General features: G+C 40.5%; 1 protein-coding gene across 7 annotated transcripts in view; it reads left to right on the plus strand.

The window, feature by feature from the left end:
- Nucleotides 1-18,336, plus strand: part of LOC149310787 (microtubule cross-linking factor 3-like) — a 44,869-nt gene extending 26,533 nt beyond the window's left edge. For 2 of the 7 annotated variants that reach the window (XR_016281724.1, XR_016281723.1), the window contains exons 7-8: nt 10,933-11,212; nt 14,306-14,394. Coding sequence is in view for 2 of the 7 variants with exons in the window: in XM_089529738.1 (XP_089385864.1) it covers nt 14,306-14,411 (106 nt within the window). In the remaining 5 variants the exon portion in view is untranslated. Of the gene's footprint in view, nt 1-9,030; nt 9,137-10,932; nt 11,213-14,305 lie in introns of those variants that run through there. The other 5 variants (XM_089529738.1, XM_089529739.1, XR_016281722.1 and 2 more) reach the window with 4 other exon arrangements.
- The last annotated feature ends 7,901 nt before the right edge of the window (nt 18,337-26,237 follow it).

A 26,237-nucleotide genomic window follows, 5' to 3' on the forward strand; every position in this document is an offset into this window, starting at 1 on the left:
TGTGCTGCCATCTTGCATACACATATTTAGTGTCTTCTGGATTTATTTATTTTATTTATTTTGCAGTTACCCAATTATCTGTCTTCTTAAAGGAGACATTCTGTAGGAGGCTAAGGGTGATATCCACTTAAATCTTCCTGACAATAGAAGTATTTCTCTCAGTAGAATGGGCTGGAAGATTGATTTCTGTCCACACCCCACCTTTAGCTCTGCATGCAAATGGACTTTCAATAGTCTGATATAGGATTTCACCCCAAGTTAAAATAATCTCAAGGATGCAATGTAGAACGACTATGATAGTTCAGACTTCAGTAATTTTGTCGCTAGGGGAAGCTCACTTTGGGGGTTTCCTGTCCTGCGATTAACCATGAGGTCCAGAGCAATGTTTACAGAGAGTTCAGCATGGAAGGGTGAGGATGTATCCATTTGCACACTTACCTCTACAGATAGGTTCTCCAACACTTAGAAGGTGGTAGATGGAGGTATTAGGGAGGCGATGCCAGGAATAGGGCCACCAGGCCTGGTTGCTTTCTCCTCTTTCATCTATTTATTGAACACATGAGAAGAATGCACAAATACTGGCTAGAATAATGATAGATTTGGGTCCCCTCTCCCCAGCCACATGAGAAGCTGCACCTCTTACTGTTCCCAGTTCTGCAATTGTATTGAGGAGGGGGAAAAAGATTTGTCCTTTTTAGCAACAGGTCAAGGTACTGCAGAAAACCCAATTCACAAGAGACTGTCGGATCCACAACATGCATTAAAGTAATTTTTCTAAGCTCTGGTTCTTGGTCAATCTGTGTGTGTTGTTTTGTTTTGTTTTGCAGTATAGATAGTTGCTGTATTCTATTAGGGTATGACTGGTTGTTTTGCTATCAGACAGATCAATGAGAACTAGAGTCCTTAATCTGTCTCACTCTTCTTTTTTCAGTCAGCAGCATAGCATGGCATTGTTTCTCCCCCACTCCTTCCCCAGTCTGTGTTTTTAGGGATTTGCATTATGGCAGTTAAAAATAATTAAAAAATGAATCCCTTTCAGCTAGAACTTGTCATGTAAAACCTTAGCACTAGATTGATTTTTTCTCTCCAGTTTTTTTCCATCATTGCCCTGAGGAAAAAGTCAGTTTAAGAGTCACTTACTCAAACCCATAAAATTTTTAAGTTACTGATAGAACTGTTCTGGCAATAAAATGGTAATTCTCTCTGTCACCCCATCCCCTGTAATGTAGATATGATTAAGTCTTAAAGGGTAAATTTTGCACTGATCTCCTATGAAGTGTCATGTTCAAGTGCTATAATTTTACAGTAGTCAGAGATCACATACCATCTCTGTTGTTGTACAGAACGTTGGGCAGTGGGAGGTTAGAGAGAGACAGTCACCGTGGTTGCACTGGACCATGTGCTGTGCCAAAACCCTGGGCTGATGCTAGTTGAACTGTATGTTTGGCAGAACACAAACAAGGAGTTGAAATCTGCTTTAATTCTGTCTTTGAAACCAAGGGCCAAATTAGATGTGAAACGGGTCGTCTTGTTTGTTTGTTCAAGTGTCTGCTTAAATTACTAAAAGGATAATAGAAGCTATGGGATCAGGGTGGCCATAGGAGAATATTACTTCTGAGGCAAAAATTATATGACAACTGACAACAATCCAGCTGTCCACCTCTATTCACCTGACCTGCTTACCTGTTTCTCCACAGCCCAGCCCACCTGGGCATACCATTTGTTGCAAGGATTAAACATGACTGCTCCCATCATGTCTTGTTTGCTCCCCAAATAGGTCTGGGCTTAGTCAGTACCTGAGTGGGAGACTGCCTGGCATTTTGTTGAAAGGAATGGAAACAATGGCTAGAAACCTGGATGGGAGTTTTGTTTTCATAAGGATTGTTGTCATGTTATTATGTAGCAGAGTCGGCAAAAGTCCTGGTACACATTGTGCACTGATGTGCATCAGGCCCTCATGTTGGTATCCCAGTATGCATCTTCACAATTCACTAACTGGGTTTCTTAATGCCTTTGCTTCTTAGTTAAGTATATGTAGGGTTTTGTTAAATAAACAATGATGTAGGATTTCCATGAATGTTTTAAAGAAACTGTGCTGGCACACTCTGCCTAACCTTATCACTATCATCTGCACCTCTCTTTATGCTCTTTATGCTTTCCACCTCTCTTTTTGTTCACATCTGGACCACTGCCTGACTTCTCTTTATTTTTGAGTCCTAGCTAGAATTAGACATTTAGCTGCTGGTTCTCATATGGTTCCTAGTGAGATTAGGGAGATGCGAGAGTGACAGGAGAGAGGGGTGATGGTCTACCATGGAGCCATGTTGACCACATGAGTCATGAGAGCAAATTAGATTCTTCATAGTGGCCATTTTTAGCCTTAAGGGTACTGGAATGCTCATAATTTATAGTGGGCTAATCTGTTTATCATTAGAAGGGCAGGGTTTAACCTGGGCACCTTAGGAACAGAATGCACAAAGGACTGCTATGCTCTTCTATGAGCCTGTCTGAGAAGTAGAATCTTCTATAGAGACTCTTCTCACTGTCCCTCCAGGTATCCATAAGGTGATATATAACATGTGAGACAGCCCTTTTCAAGTCCCATCACTTTGCAACTTTACCTGTAGGAGGGCAATGACAATTTTTTTTCTTCAAACTGCATTTTGAGTTATCGTAGGATCTGGGCTGCCATGACTTCTCTTGTTACAATGCCTTATGGCAGGAGTGGGAAAAACATGGGTAGTTGGTGATGAACTGCAACTATCATCAGCCTGTTAGCATAGCCATTGATTGACTGATGTGAGTTGCCCTATGTTATGATTTTATTACACATTGCTCTCAGTTCCATAGGGAAGAAGAATGGGCTATAAATAGTCTTTAATTACTCAAATAAGTGGATACATAACTCATTGCTTCTCAGCACCCTCTGAACCCTCCTAATGACTGGATGAATTTGCCAAAAATAAACATAGCTTCACCAAATTAATAGATATTGCTACAGTTTGTACCTCACAGAACATTCTTACTTGTGAGTTCTAATTAGTGAATTCCAGACAAGACTTGTACAATTGGGGGTGAAGGAAATACAGTATTGTGTGACCCACTTCATAATCCTCAGTCTTCAAGACTAGGAAATTTACTATGATCAGAATCTATGAGCTGGCAGCTTGCACAATTGAGTTGCTTGCAAGACTGAAAACTGTTTAAAATATTACATTGAGAATGGACTGTGAAGAAGCAGAGTTCATGTTCAGCTCAAAGCATCTGTGGGAAGAACAGCAGTAAGATCCTGAGTAGATTCACAGTGAGGAATATGCAAAGGGATGTTGTAGCACATTTGAGACTAACTGAAAGAAAGAAGTTGTAGCATATGCTTTTGCAGTGGCGTCACTAGGGGGATGCAGGGGGGTGCTGACCACACCGGGTGACACCCAACAGGCTCCCCCCTTCCCTGCCCCATGTAGCTTTACTTGGAAATAAAGCCATGCAGGACAGGGTGTTGGGTGCATGCCTTTTTGGCTTTGCCCCCAAAGCCCCACCTCCCACATTGAGTGACACCACGGTGTGGGATGCCACTGTGCTTTTGTAAATTCAGGCTGCATCCACACTGAAAATCATCCAGTTTGACATCTCTTTACTTGCAATGGCTCAGTGCAATGGAATTCTGGAAACTGTAGTTTTGTGATTTGTTCTTAGGTCAGATGGTATGGAGGGGTATCTCTAGCAGGCTGGCATTTCCTCCTTCTGGCCATGTGGCATCTGGGAGAGTCTCAAAGTACAGGAAATGTAACATCCATTTGCAACAATCCTTTTGTAATCCAGCATATCACCATCCTTTGTGAGGCCACAGGCCACTTTGTTAGGCAGAGGAGTTGAACTGGGATATGGAAGCTCTGTTTCAGGGACAGAGCTATTTCTTTCCTCTGAAAATGTTTGTTACTAGAGCTCCTATTATAGATTTCATATGACAAAAGTCTGATGACATGCATTGCCAACACTTGGGAATCAGAGCGGAAGAAGGCAGGTGCCACTGCGAAGGAGAATTATGCCCAGCCAGAAGACAGCAGACGTCTAGCCAGAAACAATGCCTAAATGCATCATAATTCAGAAAAGAAAGATGAACTGTAGATGAACTGTAGATGAACTTCAGGAGTTGTTTACAATATGTGCAGAGCCTTAAGGACATCACACTCTATTTCTTTTGGTTGGCTGAGCATGTTCGGGATTCAGCACTATTCTAATTTAGTTGGAATAGTGAAGATTCACTGCGGATGCAAGAAACAAAATGCAGGGCTGTTGGAAGTAGCTTCTCAAAATTATCACTGAGTTCTCTGAAGTATCCAAGATGTGTTTGCTTTTTTGTTTTGTTTTTTGTTTGATCAGTTTTCAACAGTTTAATCTATTTAACAGTAGGATTTGTCAGTTCATGGAATTCTTGGACCTCTACCTAAAATACATCTGTGGACATTTTTTCTAGTCAGTCCTGCCCAGTATAAAAGAAGACACACAGGCAGGAAGCAAGTGGCTTTGTAGAGAGCCATCTCTGGCTGTGGCAAAACCTTCACCCTTTTTCTCCCTTCCTTCATCTTCCAAGGAAGGAAAAGGAGGAGAAGGAGTGGAGATGAAGGAGGACAACTGTAATGTTAAGAGAAATGGAGGATGAGGATCATATAGAGGGAGGGTGCATTTTATAGTGATGGTGAAAGTTTTATAACATTCTGAAATGTTCTATACAACTAGCAAACCATCTGGGATCTGCAAAAAAATCTATAATTTTTTGATCTAAAGTTCTCCTCCCAACCTCAATACAAGATCAAGTGTAGTTATACTGACTGGACTTTTTGATCTACTAGAATTGTATTGGATCTCAGCTAGTGGGTAACTTTTTTGTTTTTCCTCCACCACTGTAAGTGCTGTTGTTTGACCCTATGTAATCCTGACATTTGTAGTTTTACAAGGTCTTTAGCCGTCTTTGTCAAAGAGAGCTGATGCTTCACAAAACTACAAATGCCAGGATTTTGTTAGATAGAGCCATTGTAGCTGGTAATTTTATCTGATCTCTTTTTTTAATAAAATTACCAGCTTGGTAGATGAAGGGAATGCTGTGGATATAGTATATCTTGATTTCAGTAAGGCCTTTTACAAGTTTTCCCATGACATTCTTGCAAACAAGCTTGTAAAATGTGGGCTAGACAAGGTAACTGTTAAATAGATTTGTAATTGGTTGACCGACCGAACCCAAAGGGTGCTCAACAATGGCTCCTTTTCATCCTGGAGAGAAGTGACCAGTGGGGTCCCACAGGGCTCTGTCCTGGGCCCAGTGCTATTCAACATCTTTATCAATGACTTGGATGAAAGAATAGGGGGCATACTTAAAAAATTTGCAGGTGACACCAAATTAGGAGGAATAGCTAATACTCCAAAGGACAGGATCGAAATTCAAGATGACCTGAATAGACTAGAAAGCTGGGCCAAAGCTAACAAAATGAACTTCAACAGGGAGAAATGTAAGATACTGCACTTAGGGCGGAAAAATAAAATGCACAGATATAGGACGGGGGACACCTGGCTGAACAAAACTAAATGTGAAAGGGATCTGGGAGTCCAAGTAGACCACAAGTTGAACAGGAGTCAACAGTGTGATGCGGGAGCTAAAAAGGCCAATGCAATTTTAGACTGTATCAATAAAAGTATAGTGTCTACATCAAGGGAAGTAATAGTGCCACTATATTCTGCTTTGGTCAGGCCCCACCTGGGATATTGTGTCCAATTCTGGGCACCACAATTTAAAAAGGACATTGAGAAACTGGAGTGTGTCCAAAGGAGGGCAACTAAAATGGTGAAGGGTCTGGAAATCTGGTGGAATCATTAGGTGGAAGTGACCATGTTCTCCTGGAGTTTGTTATACAATGGAAAGGAGAAGCCAGGCATAGTCAAACACGCATTCTAGACTTTAGGAGAGCAGATTTCAGTAAACTTAGAGAAGTATTGAGGGTGATTCCATGGTCAGAAATACTAAAAGGGAAGGGAGTTCAGGACGGATGGGAGTTTCTCAAAAGAGAGATACTGAAGGCACAATCTCAAACAGTTCCAGTGAGAAAGAAAAATGGGAGGTGTCTCAAGAAACCAGGATGGATGACTAAGGAACTTTCAACCGAGCTAAGTTTGAAATGGAACATGTATAAGAAATGGAAAAAGGGGGAAATCACAAAAAAGGAATTCAAAGATATAGCAGGCATTTGTAGGGGTAAAGTCAGAAAAGCTAAAGAGCAGAATGAACTCAGGCTTGCTAGAGAGGTTAAAAAGAATAAAAAGGGCTTTTTTGGATATGTCTGCAGCAAAAGGAAGAAGAAAGAAACGGTAGGGTCACTGCGTGGAGAAGATGGCAAAATGCTAACAGAGGACAGAGAAAAGGCAGAATTACTCAACACTTTCTTTGCCTCAGTCTTCTCAGAAAAGGCAAAGGGTGCTCAACCTGAGGATAATGGAGCAGAGGACAGACTAGGAGAATTTCAGCACAGAATAAGTAAAGAGATAGTAGAGGAATACCTTGTTAATCTAAATGAATTTAAATCTCCAGGACCAGATGAACTACATCCAAGGGTACTAAAAGAACTGGCAAATGTAATATCGGAGCCATTGGCAATCATATTTGAAAACTCCTGGAAAACAGGAGAAATCCCAGCAGACTGGAGGAGGGCAAACGTTGTCCCCATCTTCAAAAAGGGGGAAAAAGAGGATCCCAACAATTATCGTCCAGTTAGTCTGACATCAATACCAGGAAAGATTCTGGAGCAGATCATTAAACAGAGAGTCTGTGAACATCTAGAAGGCAATGCCATAATCACAAAAAGTCAACATGGGTTTCAGAGAAACAAGTCATGCCAGACAAATCTAATCTCTTTCTTTGACAAAATTACCAGCTTGGTAGATGAAGGGAATGCTGTGGATATAGTATATCTTGATTTCAGTAAGGCCTTTGACAAGGTTTCCCATGACATTCTTGCAAACAAGTTTGTAAAATGTGGGCTAGACAAGGTAACTGTTAAATGGATTTGTAATTGGTTGCCTGGCTGAACCCAAAGCGTGCTCAACAATGGCTCCTTTTCATCCTGGAGAGAAGTGACCAGTGGGGTCCCACAGGGCTCTGTCCTGGGCCCAGTGTTATTCAACATATTTATCAATGACCTGGATGACAGAATTGGGAGCATACTTATCAAATTTGCAGATGACACCAAATTAGGAGGAATAGCTAGATCAACATTCAAAATGATCTGAATAGACTAGAAAGCTGGGCCAAAGCTAACAAAATGAAATTCAGCACAGAGAAATGTAAGGTACTGCACTTGGGGCAGAAAAATGAAATGCACAGATATAGGATGGGGGACACCTGGCTGAATGAAACTACATGTGAAAGGGATCTGGGAGTCCAAGTAGACCACAAGTTGAACATGAGTCAACAGTGCAATGTGGCAGCTAAAAAGGCCAATGCAATTTTAGGCTGCATCAAAAAAAGTATAGTGTCTAGATCAAGAGAAGTAATAGTGCCACTGTATTCTGCCCTGGTCAGCCCCCACCTGGGATATTCTGTCCAGTTCTGGGTACCACAATTCAAAAAGGACATTGAGAAACTGGAGCATGTCCAGAGGAGGGCGACTAAAATGGTGAAAGGTCTGGAAACCTTGCCCTATGAGGAACGACTCAGGGAGCTGTGGATGTTTAGCCTGGAGAAGAGAAGGTTAAGAGGTGATATGATAGCCCTGTTTAAATATTTGAAAGGATGTCATATTGAGGAGGGAGCAAGCTTGTTTTCTGCTGCTCCAGAGAACAGGACCCAGAACAATGGATGCAAGCTCCAGGAAAAGAGATTCCACCTCAACATTAGGAAGAACTTCCTGACAGTAAGGGCTGTTCGACAGTGGAACACACTCCCTCGGAGTGTGGTGGAGTCTCCTTCCTTGGAGGTCTTTAAGCAGAGGCTAGATGGCCATCTGCTGGGGATGCTTTGATTTGGATTTCCTGCATGGCAGGGGGTTGGACTGGATGGCCCTAGTGGTCTCTTCCAACTCTACGATTCTATGATTCTATGATTCCTATGAGGAACGACTTAGGGAGCTGGGGGTGTTTAGCCTGGAGAAAAGATGGTTAAGAGGTGATATGATAGCCCTGTTTAAATATTTGAAGGGATGTCATATTGAGGAGGGAGCAAGCTTGTTTTCTGCTACTCCAGAGAACAGGACCTGGAACAATGGATGCAAGCTACAGGAAAAGAGATTCCACCTCAACATTAGGAGGAACTTCCTGACAGTAAGGGCTGTTTGACAGTGGAACAAACTCCCTCAGAGTGTAGTGGAATCTCCCTCCTTGGAGGTCTTTAAACAGAGGCTGGATGGCCATCTGTCGGGTATGGTTTGATTGAGATTTCCTGCATGGCAGGGGGTTGGACTGGATGGTCCTTGCAGTCTCTTCCAACTCTACGATTCTGTGCTTCTATGAAAATGATGTCAAACTATATTATTTCTGTAGTGTAGATGCATCCTTTGTTATGAACCTGTAACTGTGATGCTGAATACCAGCCTGTTTTTCATATATGAATTTTACATAAAAGCAGATATTTATTATTTGAAGTAAAGGAAAAGAAATATGTGGAGTAGAATTGTTCCCATGACTTCGCTTCTGAAAAATTTATCCTTAAACTCTAGTAAAAGAATGATAGTTTGAGCGGGGGGGGGGGGGCACATTTTATTAAAGAAATAAATGGTTGTTACAATAATGATAGCAGTGTACACAAGCTGCTTTGGTAAGCTTTAAAACTAGATTTCACTGTAAATTTTAAAATGTCATGAACTTGAAATTGTTCCATAGAATACAAGAAGATAAAAAGTTGCAGGTCTGGAGATTGAAAGAATTTTTAAAAATTATTATCTTTGTGTTGGCGTCATGTGGAAATCAGTTGCTGGTGCTAAATTGAACTAGTTCAAATGGTTCAAAAAACAGTAAGAAGCTGATACCATTTTTCCCCCTTTAAAGGATCAGTATTTTAAGAACTGGAAACCTTTCCTTGCCTCCTGCTTTCACCACCACGATTTTACATTTAGCGTGAAATATTTCTGAAGGGATTCTTTCCATGCAAAAGGTGAGTTTTTAGTTTGTTTTCATTTTAAATCTCATTGTTGCCTTATGTGCTTTTGAAGACAGTGAGAATATTTTCAAAATGAGATAGCTTTAATTGTTCTGTTCAGGGGCTAATTTGGATATCTTGTCTAGTTTTTCTTGTGATTTGAATGTAAGCCACTCTTAGTATGAAATATATTTTTTAAGCATAGATGGCGTGAACTTTCTATAAAACAGTGACTGTGAGATGATAGCCTGTATTTTAATACGTTTGACTTTCAATTTTCTCGGCATAAAACAATTTAGCTGTTGTGATAAAGAATAACATGGTTGTAGTATGTACTCCAGTTCTGGCACAGCTGAACGTACACAGGTGAAAATTCTGAGATACATACTTTTCTTCATCTTCATTTAAAACATGACACTTTTGTGGCTGATGTCACTATCTCTCAATTTTAGACCCTGCTTTTCATATCTCAGATTGGTATTTATTTCAAACTGTTTGTAAATGTGTTTGTCTGCAGGGAAAGTGGGATTAAAGAAATGCAGCATTCTGAAGGAAAACATTTGTTTTAGCAAAAGGAGGGAGAGAGGAGTTCAACTGATGCAGATGGTGTTGATTGATCACGTAAAGTTTACTGCTATATTGAGCTTCTGACCTTGTCTAGAACTTGTCAGAAAGTGTCAGTACAGCTAAAGGACAGACTCCCTGCTGTTCCCCAAGGGAAATAAAAATCATGTCTCACTATGGATTATAGTTATTTTTGTTTAAAAAGAAAAAGATTTCTTACTTGTTTGTACAAATGTCTCTCAATTTTTCTCTCTCTTATTCTCTTTCCCAAGCATACATGTGCATGCACACACACATGCACACACTAGTGACAATACAAAGCAAATATAAAATAGAAGACAGACATGGATCCATATTTTCTGGTTCTGGCTCTGTTCTGTAACTACTGGGTCACACCCGAGAAGCACTGCAAACAGACTGATACTCTGCTGCCCAGATGTCATACATACTTTACCACAGACATAATGTTAGCAACAGCAGGTACATTTCTATACTGCTTATCAGTGAGCTAGCACTCCCTAACTGGTTTACAATGTGTCAGCCAATTGCCTCCAGCAATTTTACCAACCTGTGAAAGGATGGAAGGCTGAGTCAACCTTGGAGCCCTGCAGGATCAAACAGTGTTGTGGTTGCAGGACCAGCATTTAACCATTGAACCACCATGGCTCCCTAAGCCTTAAAACAATCTCATCATAGGGTTTCATTGACAAGATTTATTCAGACAAAATTTACCACTGAAATTCCTCTAAGACTGAGAGTGTGTGACCTGCACAAGGTTTTCCAGTGGATTTCTATGGCTGAGTGAATATCTGAACTCTGGGCTCCTGCATCCTAGTTGTCATCACTCAGACCACTACATCACAATTGTGTTATCCCATTGCAGTGCACAATGGACTCACTGTAATTCTATCCATAAAATTACTCCACAAAGAAAAGCATTGATCAAGAGTTAATGTGGGTCAATTGAAAGGGTTTTTTTTAAAATCCCAATCCCATTCCCAATGTGGAAAGTAATATTCACAACCATTATTTTATGAATTGTGCATTTTTTTATATGCCAGGAAAAGAAAGAGTGGTGAAACCACTGACTTGACAGCATTTCTAAATATAAATTTCAAATTATTCAGCCCACCAAACTTTCTGGAATCTGTTGATACTACCTCAGAGTGAAAAGAAATATTTTTCTTGATCAAGCTTGTAAGGTTATTGCCATTTAATATAGTCATGTTTATTTGTTTTCTTTCTAGCTTTACCAGGAGGTAAAATTAATGCAAGAGAGTAATTTGATTGCCTTGGAGAACAAGATCTTTCATAGCAAGGCACAAGGCTTTGTGTGTTACTACACTTCCAAACTGACTGAATTGTTCACTCAACAAACAGCATTTGCTCATCAAGGCGGAAAAGGAAAGCAAGAATGTAGGAAGTGAGAAGCAATCTTGTTTTTGTAAAGGTTAATCTAGCCTCTGAGAGTTTCCGGGAACCAAAGGCTGAAAAACAACCAGCAATTACACTCCAAATCTCAGTAATGTGAGTAAACTAGTTATAGACATTTTGCTGTGGGTGAAGATAACCAAGCTTTTAGTTTGTAACATCTTAGAAATAACCGTTTTTAAGCTGGGAGTAATGCAGTCAGATTGGCTTGGCTTCAGCAGAGCTGAACAGAGTATGTGTGAACACAAACTCATTATAGATGTATAGAAGTGACTATTATATAGCTGGTTGTACTCAAAATATCTCCCCAAAATTGAACATTTATTAACTTTTTAAATAACAGCATAAGTCTCGATTCTCCCATGTAGAGCAAGTTTCTCCTATTTCCCCCACTTCCTGGCATATTACACTGTACAAGATCAGTGAAGTGAAGCCCATGGGCCTCATGCAACTCTTAGGAGCCCCCATGAATAAGGAATGACCCAAAATGTCCCTTGGGGTGTGTGTGGAGAGCATTTCTACTATGTTTAGAGCCCTCCTGCCTCCTCTCCATGATAATGCTTTTGTTTTTATATTGTTTTTTGCTCCAAAAGCTCTCTAGCAAGCATGAAGGGCTTTCCCAACACATTTTAGGGCTCCCTGGACCAATTTAGGTCCTGGAAAGGCCTTTTCTTGAAACAGGAAGTGACTTCCACTTACTTCCTACTGTTAAAAAAAGACATCTCCTCGTCCTAAAAATGCCAAGGAAGGCCCAAAAACATGATGGAAATGCCCCCATGTGCCCTAGAGGGCATTTGGAGGCAAACCCCCTCTTTTGTGGTGGTGACTACAGGGGCGTTAAGGGCTTCCAAGATCTCCTGGGGTGGGCAATGTGGCCTCCTAGCCTTCTGCAGTTTCCCACTCTGCTATATTGTATTGAATAATTTCATAAATAGTTTAAATGAAACAAAGGTTATTTCATAAATGCCAGTAACAACAGGATCCCTCAAGTGAGATCACTAGGATTAAATTACATACAGCAAGAACATAGCAGCTCTAAAAGCCACCATCTGAGTGGCTTGGGAGCATTGCATTTATGTGCCACATACTCCCACACTGCCCAGAAATCGGGCAGGCACCCAGATGTAGGCAGCTTCAAGATGCTGTGGTGGCATGGCATTTACATGCTGTATACTGCCACAGCATCTGAAAACTGGCTTTCAGCTGCAGCAGGACAGGAAAAGCTGCCCTTTCTCTGACTGAAAAAGGAGTGGACCTTTTCTGCCCCTTTTTTGGCCAAGGAAAAGATGGTTTGGGGCTGCAGCATGTGTTCATCGCAGCCCCAATCTGTCTTTGGAAGGGACAGCTTCAAACCACTCCTTTCACCAATTTGTTTCTCCCCATAATTTTCATTTTAATAATAATAATAATAATAATAATAATATATTTATTTATATTCCGCTTTATCTCTAGGAATCCAAGCGGATTTCAACAGTAAAACAAAATACAGTTAAAAGAGAATACATTAAAAATTCAAAGATCCCCATCCCTCCCCCCAGTCATAAAAACATAATTAAATGCTAAAAGGAGATTAAACCAAGAAAAGAAATTAAAAACATTAATATACAATGATGATTAAAATGAAATAAGAGTTTCAAGCAGGGTCTGGGTAGAATAAAGATAAAGATGGGGGATAATGGGAGAAAGAGGAGGAGGAGGAGGGAGGCAGGTCAGCAAGGATGTTCTAGTCTGGAAAGGCCTGTCGGAAGAGATCCGCCTTAATAGCCTTCTTAAAGGTTTCCAAGGTGGTAATCTGATGGATCTTGTCCGGCAGGTCTTTCCAGAGTCTAGGTTTAGATATGCTTTTTCATTTTCAGCATGTGTGAGAGAGCATGTCCATAAAGCTGTCCAGATGGAGAGGAACAAAAGGATTGCCTTCTTGAATTCTGTTAGGGCACATTCATAAAATAGGAAGTTTCAGGTTCCACCTACAGACCCACTTCAGACCTTTCAAGAGCCTGAGGCTAATCTGAGTGGATCTATTTCTGCTTTCCCAGAATCTTTTCTGCTTTCCTGTCTTGGTAAGTCTAAGAAGGGGCAGGGCAGCAGAGAGGACTCATGAAATTTGTTTTGAGATGAGTGACTAAATATTTCAGCAAGGAACTGCAGGGAACACACTGTACTACCAAGCATTCCTAGATGCACTCACAGCACTGTGCAGAAGCCTTCTTGTGGTTGTTTCCAGGGTCTTCCTTATCAACATTTGCCTGTTTGGGAAAGGGGATTACAGGGATGTCTCTGGACCCTACCATGTTTAGAAAGGCATCACTGGGAATACAGTGGGATTCAGAGACCTTTTGGATTCACAGTGGCTGTAACTTAAAGTTGAATTGTGAAGTCGAAGGCTTTCATGGCTGGCATCCATATTTTTTAATGGGTTTTTTGGGCTATGTGGTCATGTTCCAGAAGAGTTCATTCCTGATGTTTCGCCAGCATCTGTGGCTGGCATCTTCAGAGAAGATGCTGTTGAAACGTCAGGAATAAACTCTTCTAGAACATGGCCACATAGCCTGAAACCCCCCCGCAAAAAAATATAAAGTTGAATTGCTTTTGGATGTTCTTCACATACCCTTCACATTAATCAGATTTAAATGGGACTATTGTGAGTCAGATATCGCATGTCATGTTGTGTCGTGTCTGCCCACCTGTAACTCTGTGCCCTGAGAGATATTTGTTGAGACAATCTTCATTTGACGATTTGGTCTATTTGTCACTCCTTCAGTTTTTCATCAGTAAGCAGTAAGGTGTGTTTACAAATGTGGAAGCCTAGCTGCAGGCTGACAGGCAACCTGTGTTGAGTAATAGGGTCATCAGATAGCCACTCCACTCTGTGGCCTCTGTGAAGAAGTATTGATTCTACCCCACATTGTGCAGTAAGGTTCTGTCATATCTGCAACTCTTGGGTCACCTTGGGCTTTTTGTGCCTTACTGGAATGCTATATATTTCTTTGACACATGTGAGAGATCTTCTGCCGCTGCATTTTGACATTGCTGTATAAATAGCAATACATTTTCTGAGTTTTCTAGTAGCCTAAAGCCAACCATAGTAAAGGTGACCATCATACATCCGTGCCATTCTCAATCCAAGAGTGCTTTTTGAAGTATTTTATTCTGAGTTATTAACTCAAGTGACCTCCATTTGTATTTAAGGTATCTGTGCCAGCTCACCAGTCGAATGAGAAAGGCTTCAATTGACCACCTCCACCAGCAAACAGATGCTTACTTTCAGATGGGCCTCCAACACCACCTGTTATGAGAAGAATAGCTTTTCTAAACTGAAGAATTGATTCAGCGTTGTTGAGAATGCTCCATACTTCATATGAACTCTCTTCCATGACCAAAACTAGTTCTATGCAGTTATGTTGGTCCATAGTAACCCCATCTTTTGCTGGAAAAAGAGTTTTGATTCTTAGGTCATTCTTAGCCTTCAGTGTTTTTACAGATGGATAAAGATGATCCCTCACATCATGTCTATATATCCTTTCATAACTCACAGTTAATTTTGAATGTTTCCTAATCATCTTATTTTTTTAATTTAAATATTGTATAGTTCTGTATATTCCCTCAAAAAGCACATAGAAATGCTGTGTGCATGGTCATGTGTTTGTAGGTGCATGTGGTGGAATAGAATGTGTATCAGTCTGTATTTAGAAGAGAACAACTCAATACTAGTGTTAACATTGAAATTATAACATAAACTGATAGACATATATACACACACAAAGTTTTATGGTTAATTTTAAAGGCTTGAAAATATATAACTCTGATGACTATTATATTTGCAGTATCTTTTACAGGTTTCACAGGTCAAGTGTTTGATATAAAAAAACAAATACTGTACCTTTTTGTAATTATAGCAGTAGAAAGGCAGTTGCACTAATATGTATCAATAGCATATTAAATTAATGGATTGATTTCTCAACAATGCTTGATGCTACCATAGTCTGTCTTGCTAATGTTCACTCAAAATTAGCTGGGAATTTTTTTCTGAATTAAATAATTTATTATTTATAAATGCATTATGTCATACCTTGTTCCCAGGAATCATGTTCAGACTCTGACACAAACAGTGGAGGAGAAGGACAGGGAGACATGATTGGTTTATTTAGATTATGACACAGACAGGGAAACAGAAAGGTCTGCTACTGCCTCGTCTCTTAACGAATTTTGCTTAGTACTTTGTCCCTGGCTGGTCTCCAAGACAAAACACATTAGCTTTTTTCAGTGTACAGACATTCTAAAAAATGATAGACTACCTTATAGTGTTGTTATCTACCATTCACACAGCTCAGATACAGGACTTCAATGAGTGCATTTAAGAACTAATATCTGTGTCGGGTGGGACCGGAAGATAACACATATCTGTATAGTGATCTGAATCCTGTTCTAACTAGAGTAGACCCATTGAATCAATGACATTTACTTACATGTTGATTCACTCTCAACAGTTTATCCAATGGCCCTCCTGCATTTGGAACTAGCCAATAGGATTGAGGGCACTATCTTAAGGCACATCTAAAACTTTAAAAACCCACAAGGCTTCTAGTCAATTTACCCTATATCATTGCCAACTGCAGTCAATGATATGAGCTGAGGTGGGGAAGCTGCACTAAAACCAGATTCATACATAAATTAAAGTGAGCTACATGATCTGGAAGGAGAAAAGCCAGATGGAGGCATTTGTGTGTGTGTGACAGAATCAAATTTGTTGAACATTTGCTTCCGTCTTTAAGCATTTCCTCTTACACAAGTTGTATACGGTTAATATTATGAATTACTAGGTGGCCACAACTTAATCTAATCTGTGCAGTTTTGGTCCAGGTTGTTACTTCTGGGTTTGTTTGTCCATACTCAAGACTTGGATCTGCCAAGGCACAGTCCATCACTTGGTTTTGAACAAAAGTAGAAGAATAAACAACATCTGAAAGTACTGTGCAATAGTCTACTGCTAATCTGTTCTTTCTCAATCAGCCTCAGATGGTCAAGGCAACTATACACATTATACCTGCATGAACTGGTTCTCAGCTATGAGCTTTGTTTACAGGATCTAAATGTTGCATCAAGAAAGGGATTGCTCTGGTTCCAGAAATCCTAGACTGCTGGCATGAGAAGTATTTGCCATCATCTGTCACTTTGTGATTGTTAGTATGCTCTGTGGGTATCCTGCTTCATTTCCCCCCAACAATCTGAATGAAATATAGATTCCTATCAAGCTTCTTTGCTAAGTGCCATGGAACATGTCTTCTTCCTCTTTATGAATTTTCATTTCTCTAAGAATTGCATAGCAGGAGGCATGGACAGCAATCTGGCTTGCTTACTAGAAACAGAGTGGTAATTCTCTTATATCAGCCTGATCATGTAAGTTTCCTTTCTAATTTCAACTCAGAACAGATAGCATGTTTATGATTGCAGGCAAGCTTTTAATGTAATCTAGCATACATATTGTAGCATACTTAGCATACCTAGCATAGCACACCTAGCAAACTAGCATACATGCAGAGCCAACATGTTTAGTGATTTGGGTGTTGAGCTAGCTCTGGAGACCACAATTTGAATCCCTGCTTGGTCATGGAAACCCACTGGGTGACCTTGGGTAAGTCACAGCCTCTCAGCCCAGGTGGAGGACAATGGCAAACCCCTCCGAACAAATCTTGCCAAGACAACCTTGTGATAGGTTCACCTTAGGGTTCTCATAACTCAGAAATAACTTGAAGGCACACAACAATAATAAAGCATACATATCTGTCTGATGGCCTTTCCTTAAGGTTGCAAAGAGAGAATGTAAGAGATTGAACTTCAGTCATTTCAGAATACTGTTCAGCAAAACAATACTCTTCTAGAATACTCTTCTGCAGTACTTGGGGGAATTAGTATGTTAATCCAGATCGGTAAATTAACCAAATGTCTGTGCCACACTAGCCCATGCTTTGTTTCAACAAAAACTGAATTCTTCAAGCTGTATAAAACCATGTGATTTTAGAAAATGCATATAATTTTATTCTATTTCTGCTAGCAATGGGGGTGGGGGTGGGGAAAAAGGAAAGCTCTGCCTCCTAACAGTTGAATATTTTATTGATCCCATGCCCTCCATCAGTGCACTAAGAAACTAGGACATTTCAGTAGGCATTCTAAGCCTATATTCCTTGTCCAAAATGTCCAGAAACTTGATTTTTAAAAAATAAACAAATAAAAGCTGCAAATTTCAGGATGCTGATTTTTGACCTCAGTCATTTTCTGCAGTTATGGTACTGTTGCAGAATATACTCTGTTCTGGACAGAAAACATATTTTGTAATTTCTGTAGTCGCAGATGTCAGCCTCTGATAAATGCATTTGTGCAGTGACAAGAGAACAATTTATAGCAGGAGTGTGTCTAGTATGCCTGTAGTTATTACTGGTATCTTACAAAGTGTGGTACCTTCCAGTATAGTCCAGTTGCTTTTTCATGGAGGGAGGTCTGACATCCCAAGACATAACTACAGAGATGCAGCTACATGATGCACATACATCTTTGAATGCAGAATCCTAGCTAATTTTTAAAAGCTTAAAAGAATTTAGCTTTCTCTTCCCCCTCACCCTCGTCTAATGAATGAGGTGCCAAAGGCTGGATGGTAAACTCATGTTTTGCCAAGCTCAGCCCTCAAGACCTGCTTAGATCCGAGAGATAGAAAAGACTTCTCCCTGAGATCCTAGTGAGCTTTTGCCATCAGGCACAGGTTGTAATGTTTTTTAAAAAAGTAATTATTTGCTTAATGCATTACAACCCTCTTCAAAGTAATTTGTTACTGATCACCCCATTTTTTTTTAAATTTCAGTTATGCCATTTTTTGCTTTTCCTTTATTTTTCTAATATATTTGGATGTGTTTGTGTGCGCGCGCATGTGTGTGTGTATAAAACCTTCAGATAACGGCATAAATTCAGTTGAAACATCTAACTAAAAATATCTCAAAAATGCCCTTTGAATGTAACATCCAAACTATAAAGCTTTATTTCTTACAGGTTAAAACTTGCATATTAAAGTAGAAAATGTTACTTATTGTACCATAATTTAAAAAAATCATTTTCATTCATTGTATAACTTGTCATTCTCTCATTGCCCCAAAACAAATTTGTAACTTCTTGTAAGTAATTCATTATTACTTCTTCAACCTCTGCCATCAGATTTGACAATACTTGTTCTACATCAATAGTCTAATAAAGCAGCTTCATACTTTCTCATTTTAGTGAATTTATGTAGTACCTTTAGAAGTGCTTAAAATTATTATATGTGTACCTAATGTGTTCTATATGCATCACTATTGATTTCACCTATTCCTGTTATTCCATTGAAGCCAATGTCCTTGCTATTGCTTCAGTAGACAAGATGACTTTTCTCAAAAAAGGAATAACTGAAATCATTTCCTGTTTCCTGTAAGGCTGGAAGAAAAGGTACAAATGCTTGAATACGTTCAGAGATAATACTCTGGAATTATGCCTAGTATCAGTAGATTATTCATAGTATTGCCTAGTTAATTCCCCTTGGATATGGATCATGCTTGAACTGAAAGTACTATTGTTTTAAAGCATACTCTGATGTGATTTTTTAAAGAAGTGATTTAAGTCTAAGATTTGATTGTCAATTTTATTCTTGACAGGAATCCTTGGTTTCAAACGTTAATAGGGCAATCGCAAACCAAATTCATTCATAGGTAAATTACCACCTTCTGAACTTCCTCCTGTCATATAATGTAAGAGCACAGCAAGGGTGGAAAAACCACATTGGCAATTTTTTTGGCCAAGATAGTTTAGACGTTCAAATTCCAATGGAAAAATGTACCTTATAGAAAGCAAATCATCTATTTAGCCGGTCTCATGCTAACATTTCAGAAGCATTTTATCAATTGACTTAGGTTGTTTGGCCTGGTTTTGTTTTGTGTCACCTTGCCCAACAACAGTTACAACATATAATTAAAAATTGCTGGCACCCATTGTTTGTAAATCTAATTAAGAAAATCTCATGGTGATTAACTTTAAACAGGTCAATGGCAAAGTTAGATAGGGTTTTCCCCTTCCCCCAGGAATTCATCTCTCCCTGGTCCCATGTTTTAGATAACCACCAGAGATTTGAACTCTTTCCATGGGTAACTAGATGGTAGGGTGCATTGATTTTAAGCCTACAGAAAAATAAATTGAGTTGGCATTACAAACACTATCCAGTGCATTGCAAAAAAACAATGAAAAACCCTCTATCCAGTGAGGTAGCTGCAACTCCTTTAAGCTGTGTGAGTGTTATCAAATACATTAGCAGTATAAAAAAAGAAAGAAAAACTAAAATAAAAATAAAAAGGCTGTGACCAGACTTGTGTAGTGTGGCTTCCAATATGATGTGCTGTGCTCTCCTATTGGGTATCCTGATAATAAACTGTTGTTAGAGATTCTGGGGACTGGAGTAAGGTAGCTGTGCTAGTCTGTTGTAGCAAAATAAATAAATAAATAAATAAATAAAGTTTTCTGCCAACAAAAAAACTAAGGTTTTTTTGTGGGTTTTTCGGGCTCGGTGGCCGAAAATTAAGGCTTTAATTCTGTTGCTAGTCCTACCTAAAACAGACCCACTAAGCAAATGGGATTTACCTATGTATTTATTCATCATTCAACGATTCATGATGGCGGGTTATAAACTGCCGCTTTGAGGCGGTCTGCCGCTGCCGCCGTTTGCTCCGTGTGGGAGCCGTAGCAGCCACACCGTGCGGCTCCCGCACGGACCGAAAAAGAAGCTCCAAAATGGAGCTTCTTTAAGCGGCGCCTCTATGATGTCGCGAGGTGCCAGGGGCGGACTTGCAACGTCATAGACGCCGCAACACGTGCAGACGCACAGCGTCCGATACATAAACATGGCGGCCCCCATGTGGAAGGGGCGCCGCCATGTTGTACGTATGGAATACGTACTAGGGTTAGGGGGGTGCAGAAGCACCGCCCCTTCCTAACCCTAATACGTATTCCATACATATTTTTTGGCGGTTTGTAACCCGCCGATGTGTCTATTCTAGTTGGGACTAACCAACAGGATTCCAGCTGTACATGTTACTTGGCATACGTTTTCATGGACTGCAACCCATCTCCATTTGAGGGAATGGATTACAGCCCATGAAAGCTTATGCCCATAAAACGGCTTAGGTTTTAAGGGGCCACAAGGCTCTTTGCTGTTCCCAGAGGAAATGTTCAGGAATAAAAAGACCGCTGTGGGCAGCTTGAGGCATTATGCTGGTAGGAAGAAACCCTTGACCTTGGTTGACATGTGCATTATACTGGAACAGCATACTATCCCAGGTCTCAGTGTCAGTATTGCATTGCACCACCAAACATTTCTGACTTTGCTCCCACAAGCACAGGAATTGGAGAAAAGAGCTAGGATTAGTGGAGATGGAAAGGCTGGGGTGGAGGGGTATGTTGGAGAGAGAACAGTGCTCATAAATATTTATGGCGTATTGACATGTTTCCACATAATTTGAATTACAGTAATCTCGTCTCAGAGGACACTGGAGCAGTGCCTCTGGTTGGGAAGTGAGCAAATCCTAGGCATCACTTCTCTAGCTTTTGCTTAGTAAGTCTCTGTGTTACAGTATATTAAAGTGGCTGTGTATTGTCTCTTACTTGATGTAAGTGCTATTGAACAGAGTAGGAATTCCTTCCAAGTAAACCCATGACCTTGACTAGGATTGATTTAAAAGTCTGTAGTCCTGTGTATTAGGACCTATGGGTATTAACCCCTATAAAAGACAGTGGGATTGACCAGGATTGAGTGGCATATTGCTAAATCTAATTGAAAAATGGCCTGCTTTTGTGTTAGCTCTTCGTGACAAAATTACTTTTCTGTTTCCCACCCTGTGCCATGGTAAAATCTTGATGAAGATGTCTGTTGTTATTCAGCCTCCCAATCCTTTATGCAAGTTTTTCATTTCTGCCCTTCCTTTGAGATATATTGTTGTTTTCTACATTTGCCATTGAAATAAATCCAAGCTGTGGCTGACAAACGTGTATGATAATGAAGTGTACAGTGTAATCAGAAATTGAGTCGTCCATATTCTTACACACAGAGGAATTGGGAGCCAACCTGTTTATTTTCCTGATTGTTAAAGCCATGTCAGTGTTGGCTGGCATCCTGCTGGGAAGTTATATACTGTAATAGTAAGCCAATTTACAATAACATAAAGTTAAATTGCACCATTTCTTAATGTTTGTATTCTTAGCAAGGACTATGAAACTATACCATCAGGATCCTTATACAAGAGCTGGGGGTAACACATGACTCAGCTTTTGTGGGATTGCAACTCACATTGGCCCTAGCCAACTGTTTAGAACAGTTCAGATGAGTATAAATGTACTTACTGAAACGTATGGAAACTGCAGATTCCAATACTCTGACCTAAACTTTCCATGCCAAGTAATCAATAAACAGGTTTTCAAGATGTAGAGAGATCTTGTTGCACATTTGAGACTAACTGAAAGAAAGAACTTGGCAGCATGAGCTTTCTTAGACTTAAGTCTACTTCCTCAGGTGCATTTGGTGGAGTGGTAGGTTCTGCTCTTTGTAAACACAAACACAAACTAATCACTGTGATTGAAGCTGAAGAAACCACATGCAACTGGATAAGGCAGAACTGAATGTACTACCTAAGATCATAAGTATGGAGTGGGATTATCAGCAGTGGGTTGAACACAGACAATGGTTTCCTGGCACATTATACACATTGTAACACTCATCAAATCCCCCAATCTTCATGAGGGCTCCCTTGGCTAATTAATCACATCTCCTCTCTCATTCCCATACTACATTCCCATATTCATTCATATGGCTTTGTGCAACATCCTTCCTTCTGCCTTTGTCTCCCGACAACCATTGTTGAAACTGAACTTAGTTTTTGTGGGTTTTTAGGCTATGTGGCCGTGTTCTAGAAGAGTTTATTCCTCATGTTTTATCAGCATCTGTGGCTGGCATCTTCAGAGAATGCTGGCGTGGAAGTGACTAAACTTGTCACTTCATCTCCATACCCACAAGGTTTTTTAATTTCAACTGATACTCTCACACACAACCAGCCAATATATGTCTGTCTGGATTCTCTACTCCATGCCATGCATCTGAGGAAGTAGACTTCGTGTCGGCCTGTGGGCGGAGCCAGGGCACAGCATCCTCACAGTGGACACCCTAACTCCGCCCCCAGGGTGCCATTTTGGCGCACGCTGGTCCACATAGCGTGCACTATCATGGTGTAACCAGCGCTGCATCCACATGATGCGGCACCAAACGATAAAACATTTTGCATTTTTACAGCAATGGGAAAAGAACAAGGAGAAAACCTACAGAAATACATAAAGCCACACTGCCACGGCTATGGTGCTCCTTGGAGGTCACATAAAGGAGCTGCTTTTTTGCACCCCCAGAGGCCAGATCAGGGCTGCAGTGTGAGGTTGCCACAGCCCCGATCTGGCCAGTACAGGAGCAGCTGCAAACCGCCCCTTTGGTGCGGTCTGTATAGCCCCTGTGTCTACAAAAGCTCATGCAGTCAACTTCTTTCTTTAATTAGTCTCAAAGTTGCCACAAGTCCTCTCTACATACTGATTCTATAGACTATGTTTTCAAGACTCGCATATGGGCTTTTCAGCGACTCATATTTCCTTTAACGGTTCTAGCAGAATGTTAATGCTGAGACTAGAACATTGTCACTTTGGACTCTTCCACACAAGCCTCATTCTTGCAGCAGTTATATAATTATTAATAAAATCATAACATCATGCAGCCTTTGCTGAACCAGGGCTGCTGCCTTCCATTGCCCTTTCTTCCTGACCTCTCCCTTAACCCTGCCTCCGTGCCTTATGCCCTATCCAGCAAGTCTTTTTTAGGAGGTTCTTTTGTCCTGCATCATTCTGCAGCTCTGCTGCCAAGATTTAATTTAAAAAGAGAAAGAATCAGGGGACTTCAGAATAGCAAGGGGAGGGTGGCTAGGGGGAGGAGGAGAGGAGGGGAGAGTGTGTTTGGCAATTGTACAACTGCCCCAGGAGTGACATTTCACACCTGGGGACCTGCGAAATGACAAGATCATTCACAGGTTTACCCCATGAAGGAAAAGGGATGGGTGGGAGACAGGACAGCCAGCGGCATGTGATGAGAATCTCCAAAGCCACTTCCCTCCCAGAGAAATCACAGTTTGAAAGCCGTGTATAGTAATGTGCTTAATTTCCCTTATATGTTATATAATGTTATTGTAAACAGCCCTTAAATTGGGTATGACTCTTGGAGACCCTGTGGATTAGACATCTTCAAATTCCCCTGTCCTCCACTGTTCTGTTTAGATCCTGCAAATTCGGGTCCATGACTTCCCTGATTGAGTCTAGCCATCTGGTGTGCAGTCTTCCTCTCTTTCTGCCATCCAACTTTCCAAGCATTAATGTCTTTTTGAGTGAGTCCTGCTTTCTTATGATGTGGCCAAAGTATGACAGCCTCAGTTTCATTGTCTTGGCCTCCAGGGAGAGCTCAGTCTCAGTCTGTTCAAGGATCCATTTCTTTGTCTTTGTGGCTGTCCACAGTATCCTCAGCACTCTTCTCCATGACCATATCTCAAATGATGTATTTAGTTGACCCAATAACGCTATTACGACACCATGGTGTGTGGAATATACTGGCTTGAATCCTATTGTCCCAATTAGAGTAGACCATAAAAATCAGTGGGTAAAGACTTGCCATTCAACAAGTGATACAAATGGGTCTATTAGAGTTAGGACTAACCAACGGGAGTCAGGCAACTGTGTCAAGAGAGGGCCCATACTAGACAAACAAAACACCCCCATTCCATTTTAGCTGTCATGGCAAAATCCTATGGAATCTAGTGACTTGTAGTCTGGTGAAGCACTAGGACTCCCTGGTTGAGAACTGGGTAATTAAATTTAAAATTAAATGGGTGGAATAAGAAATTAAACAGCAGTGGAAAAACACAGGAGGTTTACAAAGAGAAGACGATCACCTCTGGACCCCTATAAAATTCTGCAGAGTGGTCACACAATACAATTAATGTGGTGATGGGGAGACTGTAAGAAAACTTGGTCTCTGGACCCTGAGTACAATGGCTTTGTAGCTGTCCCCCACCCCTTTGTTCTCCTTTCATTTGGGTTAAACGGTCTGGCATGCCTTAGTTGTGAGAAATTATATAGAAGGGAGAATTAATAGGGAGACACAGGGAGATTCAGGATTGATGGGATTTGGGGATGGCTGGATCATTGTGAAGTGACACAAATCAAGAAAGCAGAAGCAAGCAAGCTCTGCACTTGGGAACAGATATAAAGGGGACTGGCCTTAGGAATAAATTGTTTGAAACAAATAACCAATTGCATCTTTTCAGGGTTTACTGGCGATTTCTCTTTTAGGGATATTGGGAAAACAGTTTTTTAATCAGGATCTGAGCATAAGAAGAAGTCAAGCTGGGAACTTAATGGTTGAGTCCTGATCTAGCTCCCACCTGGCCCAATACTGCTGTTTAAATTGGGAAAAATAGATACACAGTAGGATGTATTCAGAGAAATAGCAAAACACCTCTGAGTAGTCCTTCCTAGGAAAACCCTATGAAGTCGGTGGGGTCACCATAAATTGACAAATAACTTGAAGGTACACAAACATACACAGTTAATCTTCCTGGATGTGTTTCACTTTCAGGAAAACTTGATGTTCTACTATATCATGTCAACACTGCCATCATGTGGTTATGATTATTTATTTCCAGAAAGCATTTCTGAAGTGACTATTGTACAGCTCTCAGGTTGAAAGACAGAATTGTCTAGAAGTAAAGCCTTTCATGGAGAAGTAGACAACCAGCCATGATGGCTGCATGCTACCAGAAGTGATGCCTTGTCACTTTTGGTGTAACATGATCTGTGAATGTGGACCATGGAGGAGGAGGAGGAGGAGGAGGAGGAGGAGGAGGAGGAGGAGGAGGATTGTCCCCAAATCTTTGTCGTTGCCCAACTCTGCTTTACTCAGTGCAAAACAGAGCAATGAGATTGGAACAAGTTGTTTTCAAGTTTTTGTTTGACTTCACACACTATTCAGGGTTTTTTAAATAGCAACTAAAAATATCTATCATACTTTTGAGAAACAGTTACTTTTAAAACTTGAAACTTTAATGGCAATGAAGTACTTTGAAGTCTCTTCAGTAATTTTAACCAATGGCTTCCTGTTGTGCAAAGGAGGGAATTTCACCCAATGTTGCTTGCCATGCAACCTGCTGAAATGTTCGCTTCTGTACAGCCATTAAATGTACAGGAGTCCTCCCCAGTTTTCACTTTGGCAGCCCTGTTCTGACTAGAGCCTAGCAGCCTCACGTATCGACCTTGCTTATCTTCAGTCCCATTTCTGCAATATAACATAGGACCAGTGTCTTGGGCTGCATCTGACTGCAGAAATAATGCAGCTTGGTACCACTTTAACTCCCCTGGCTCAATATTATGGAATTCTGAGATTAGTAGTTTTGTGAAATTTTTAGCCTTCTCTGTCAGACAGCTCTGGTGCCAAAACAACATACAAATCCCAGGATTCCATGGCATTGAGTCATGGCAGTTAAAGCAGTGTCAAACTGCCTTATTTCAGCAAGGCAAATGAATCTCTTTACTTTGGAAGAGCATCAAATGGCCTTGTACTGGTCAAAAAATTACCAGAGGATGGCGAGACAATCATGACAATCTAAATCTGCCCAAAGTCTCCTTCACACACCCCCTCCTTTAGAAGTCATTGCTCTATTGGGACCTCAACAGGTCTCAATGAAGAACAATGAGATATAGTGCCCTGAATTACATTAGCCTTATTTCTATAACATACACACATACACACACAACCTATATATTTCATTTCATATTGCAACAACACACCTTAAACATAGCAGTAGTTCTTATGTTAACATATTTACATTACATTATACTTTAGGGTTCTTTTCCCTATACCAAAAGCAGCAAGAAAGAAAGAAAGAAAGAAAGAAAGAAAGAAAGAAAATCAGTTTTATTCAGGCAGGCTTTTAATGTGTGATCATGGGACAGCTTTTTATATGGGGCGTTTGTTATATGG

This window comes from Sceloporus occidentalis, unplaced genomic scaffold (genome assembly GCF_023333645.1).
Source record: "Sceloporus occidentalis isolate IW3139 unplaced genomic scaffold, rSceOcc1.0.p SCAF_6, whole genome shotgun sequence".
NCBI classification, from domain to species: Eukaryota; Metazoa; Chordata; class Lepidosauria; order Squamata; family Phrynosomatidae; genus Sceloporus; species Sceloporus occidentalis.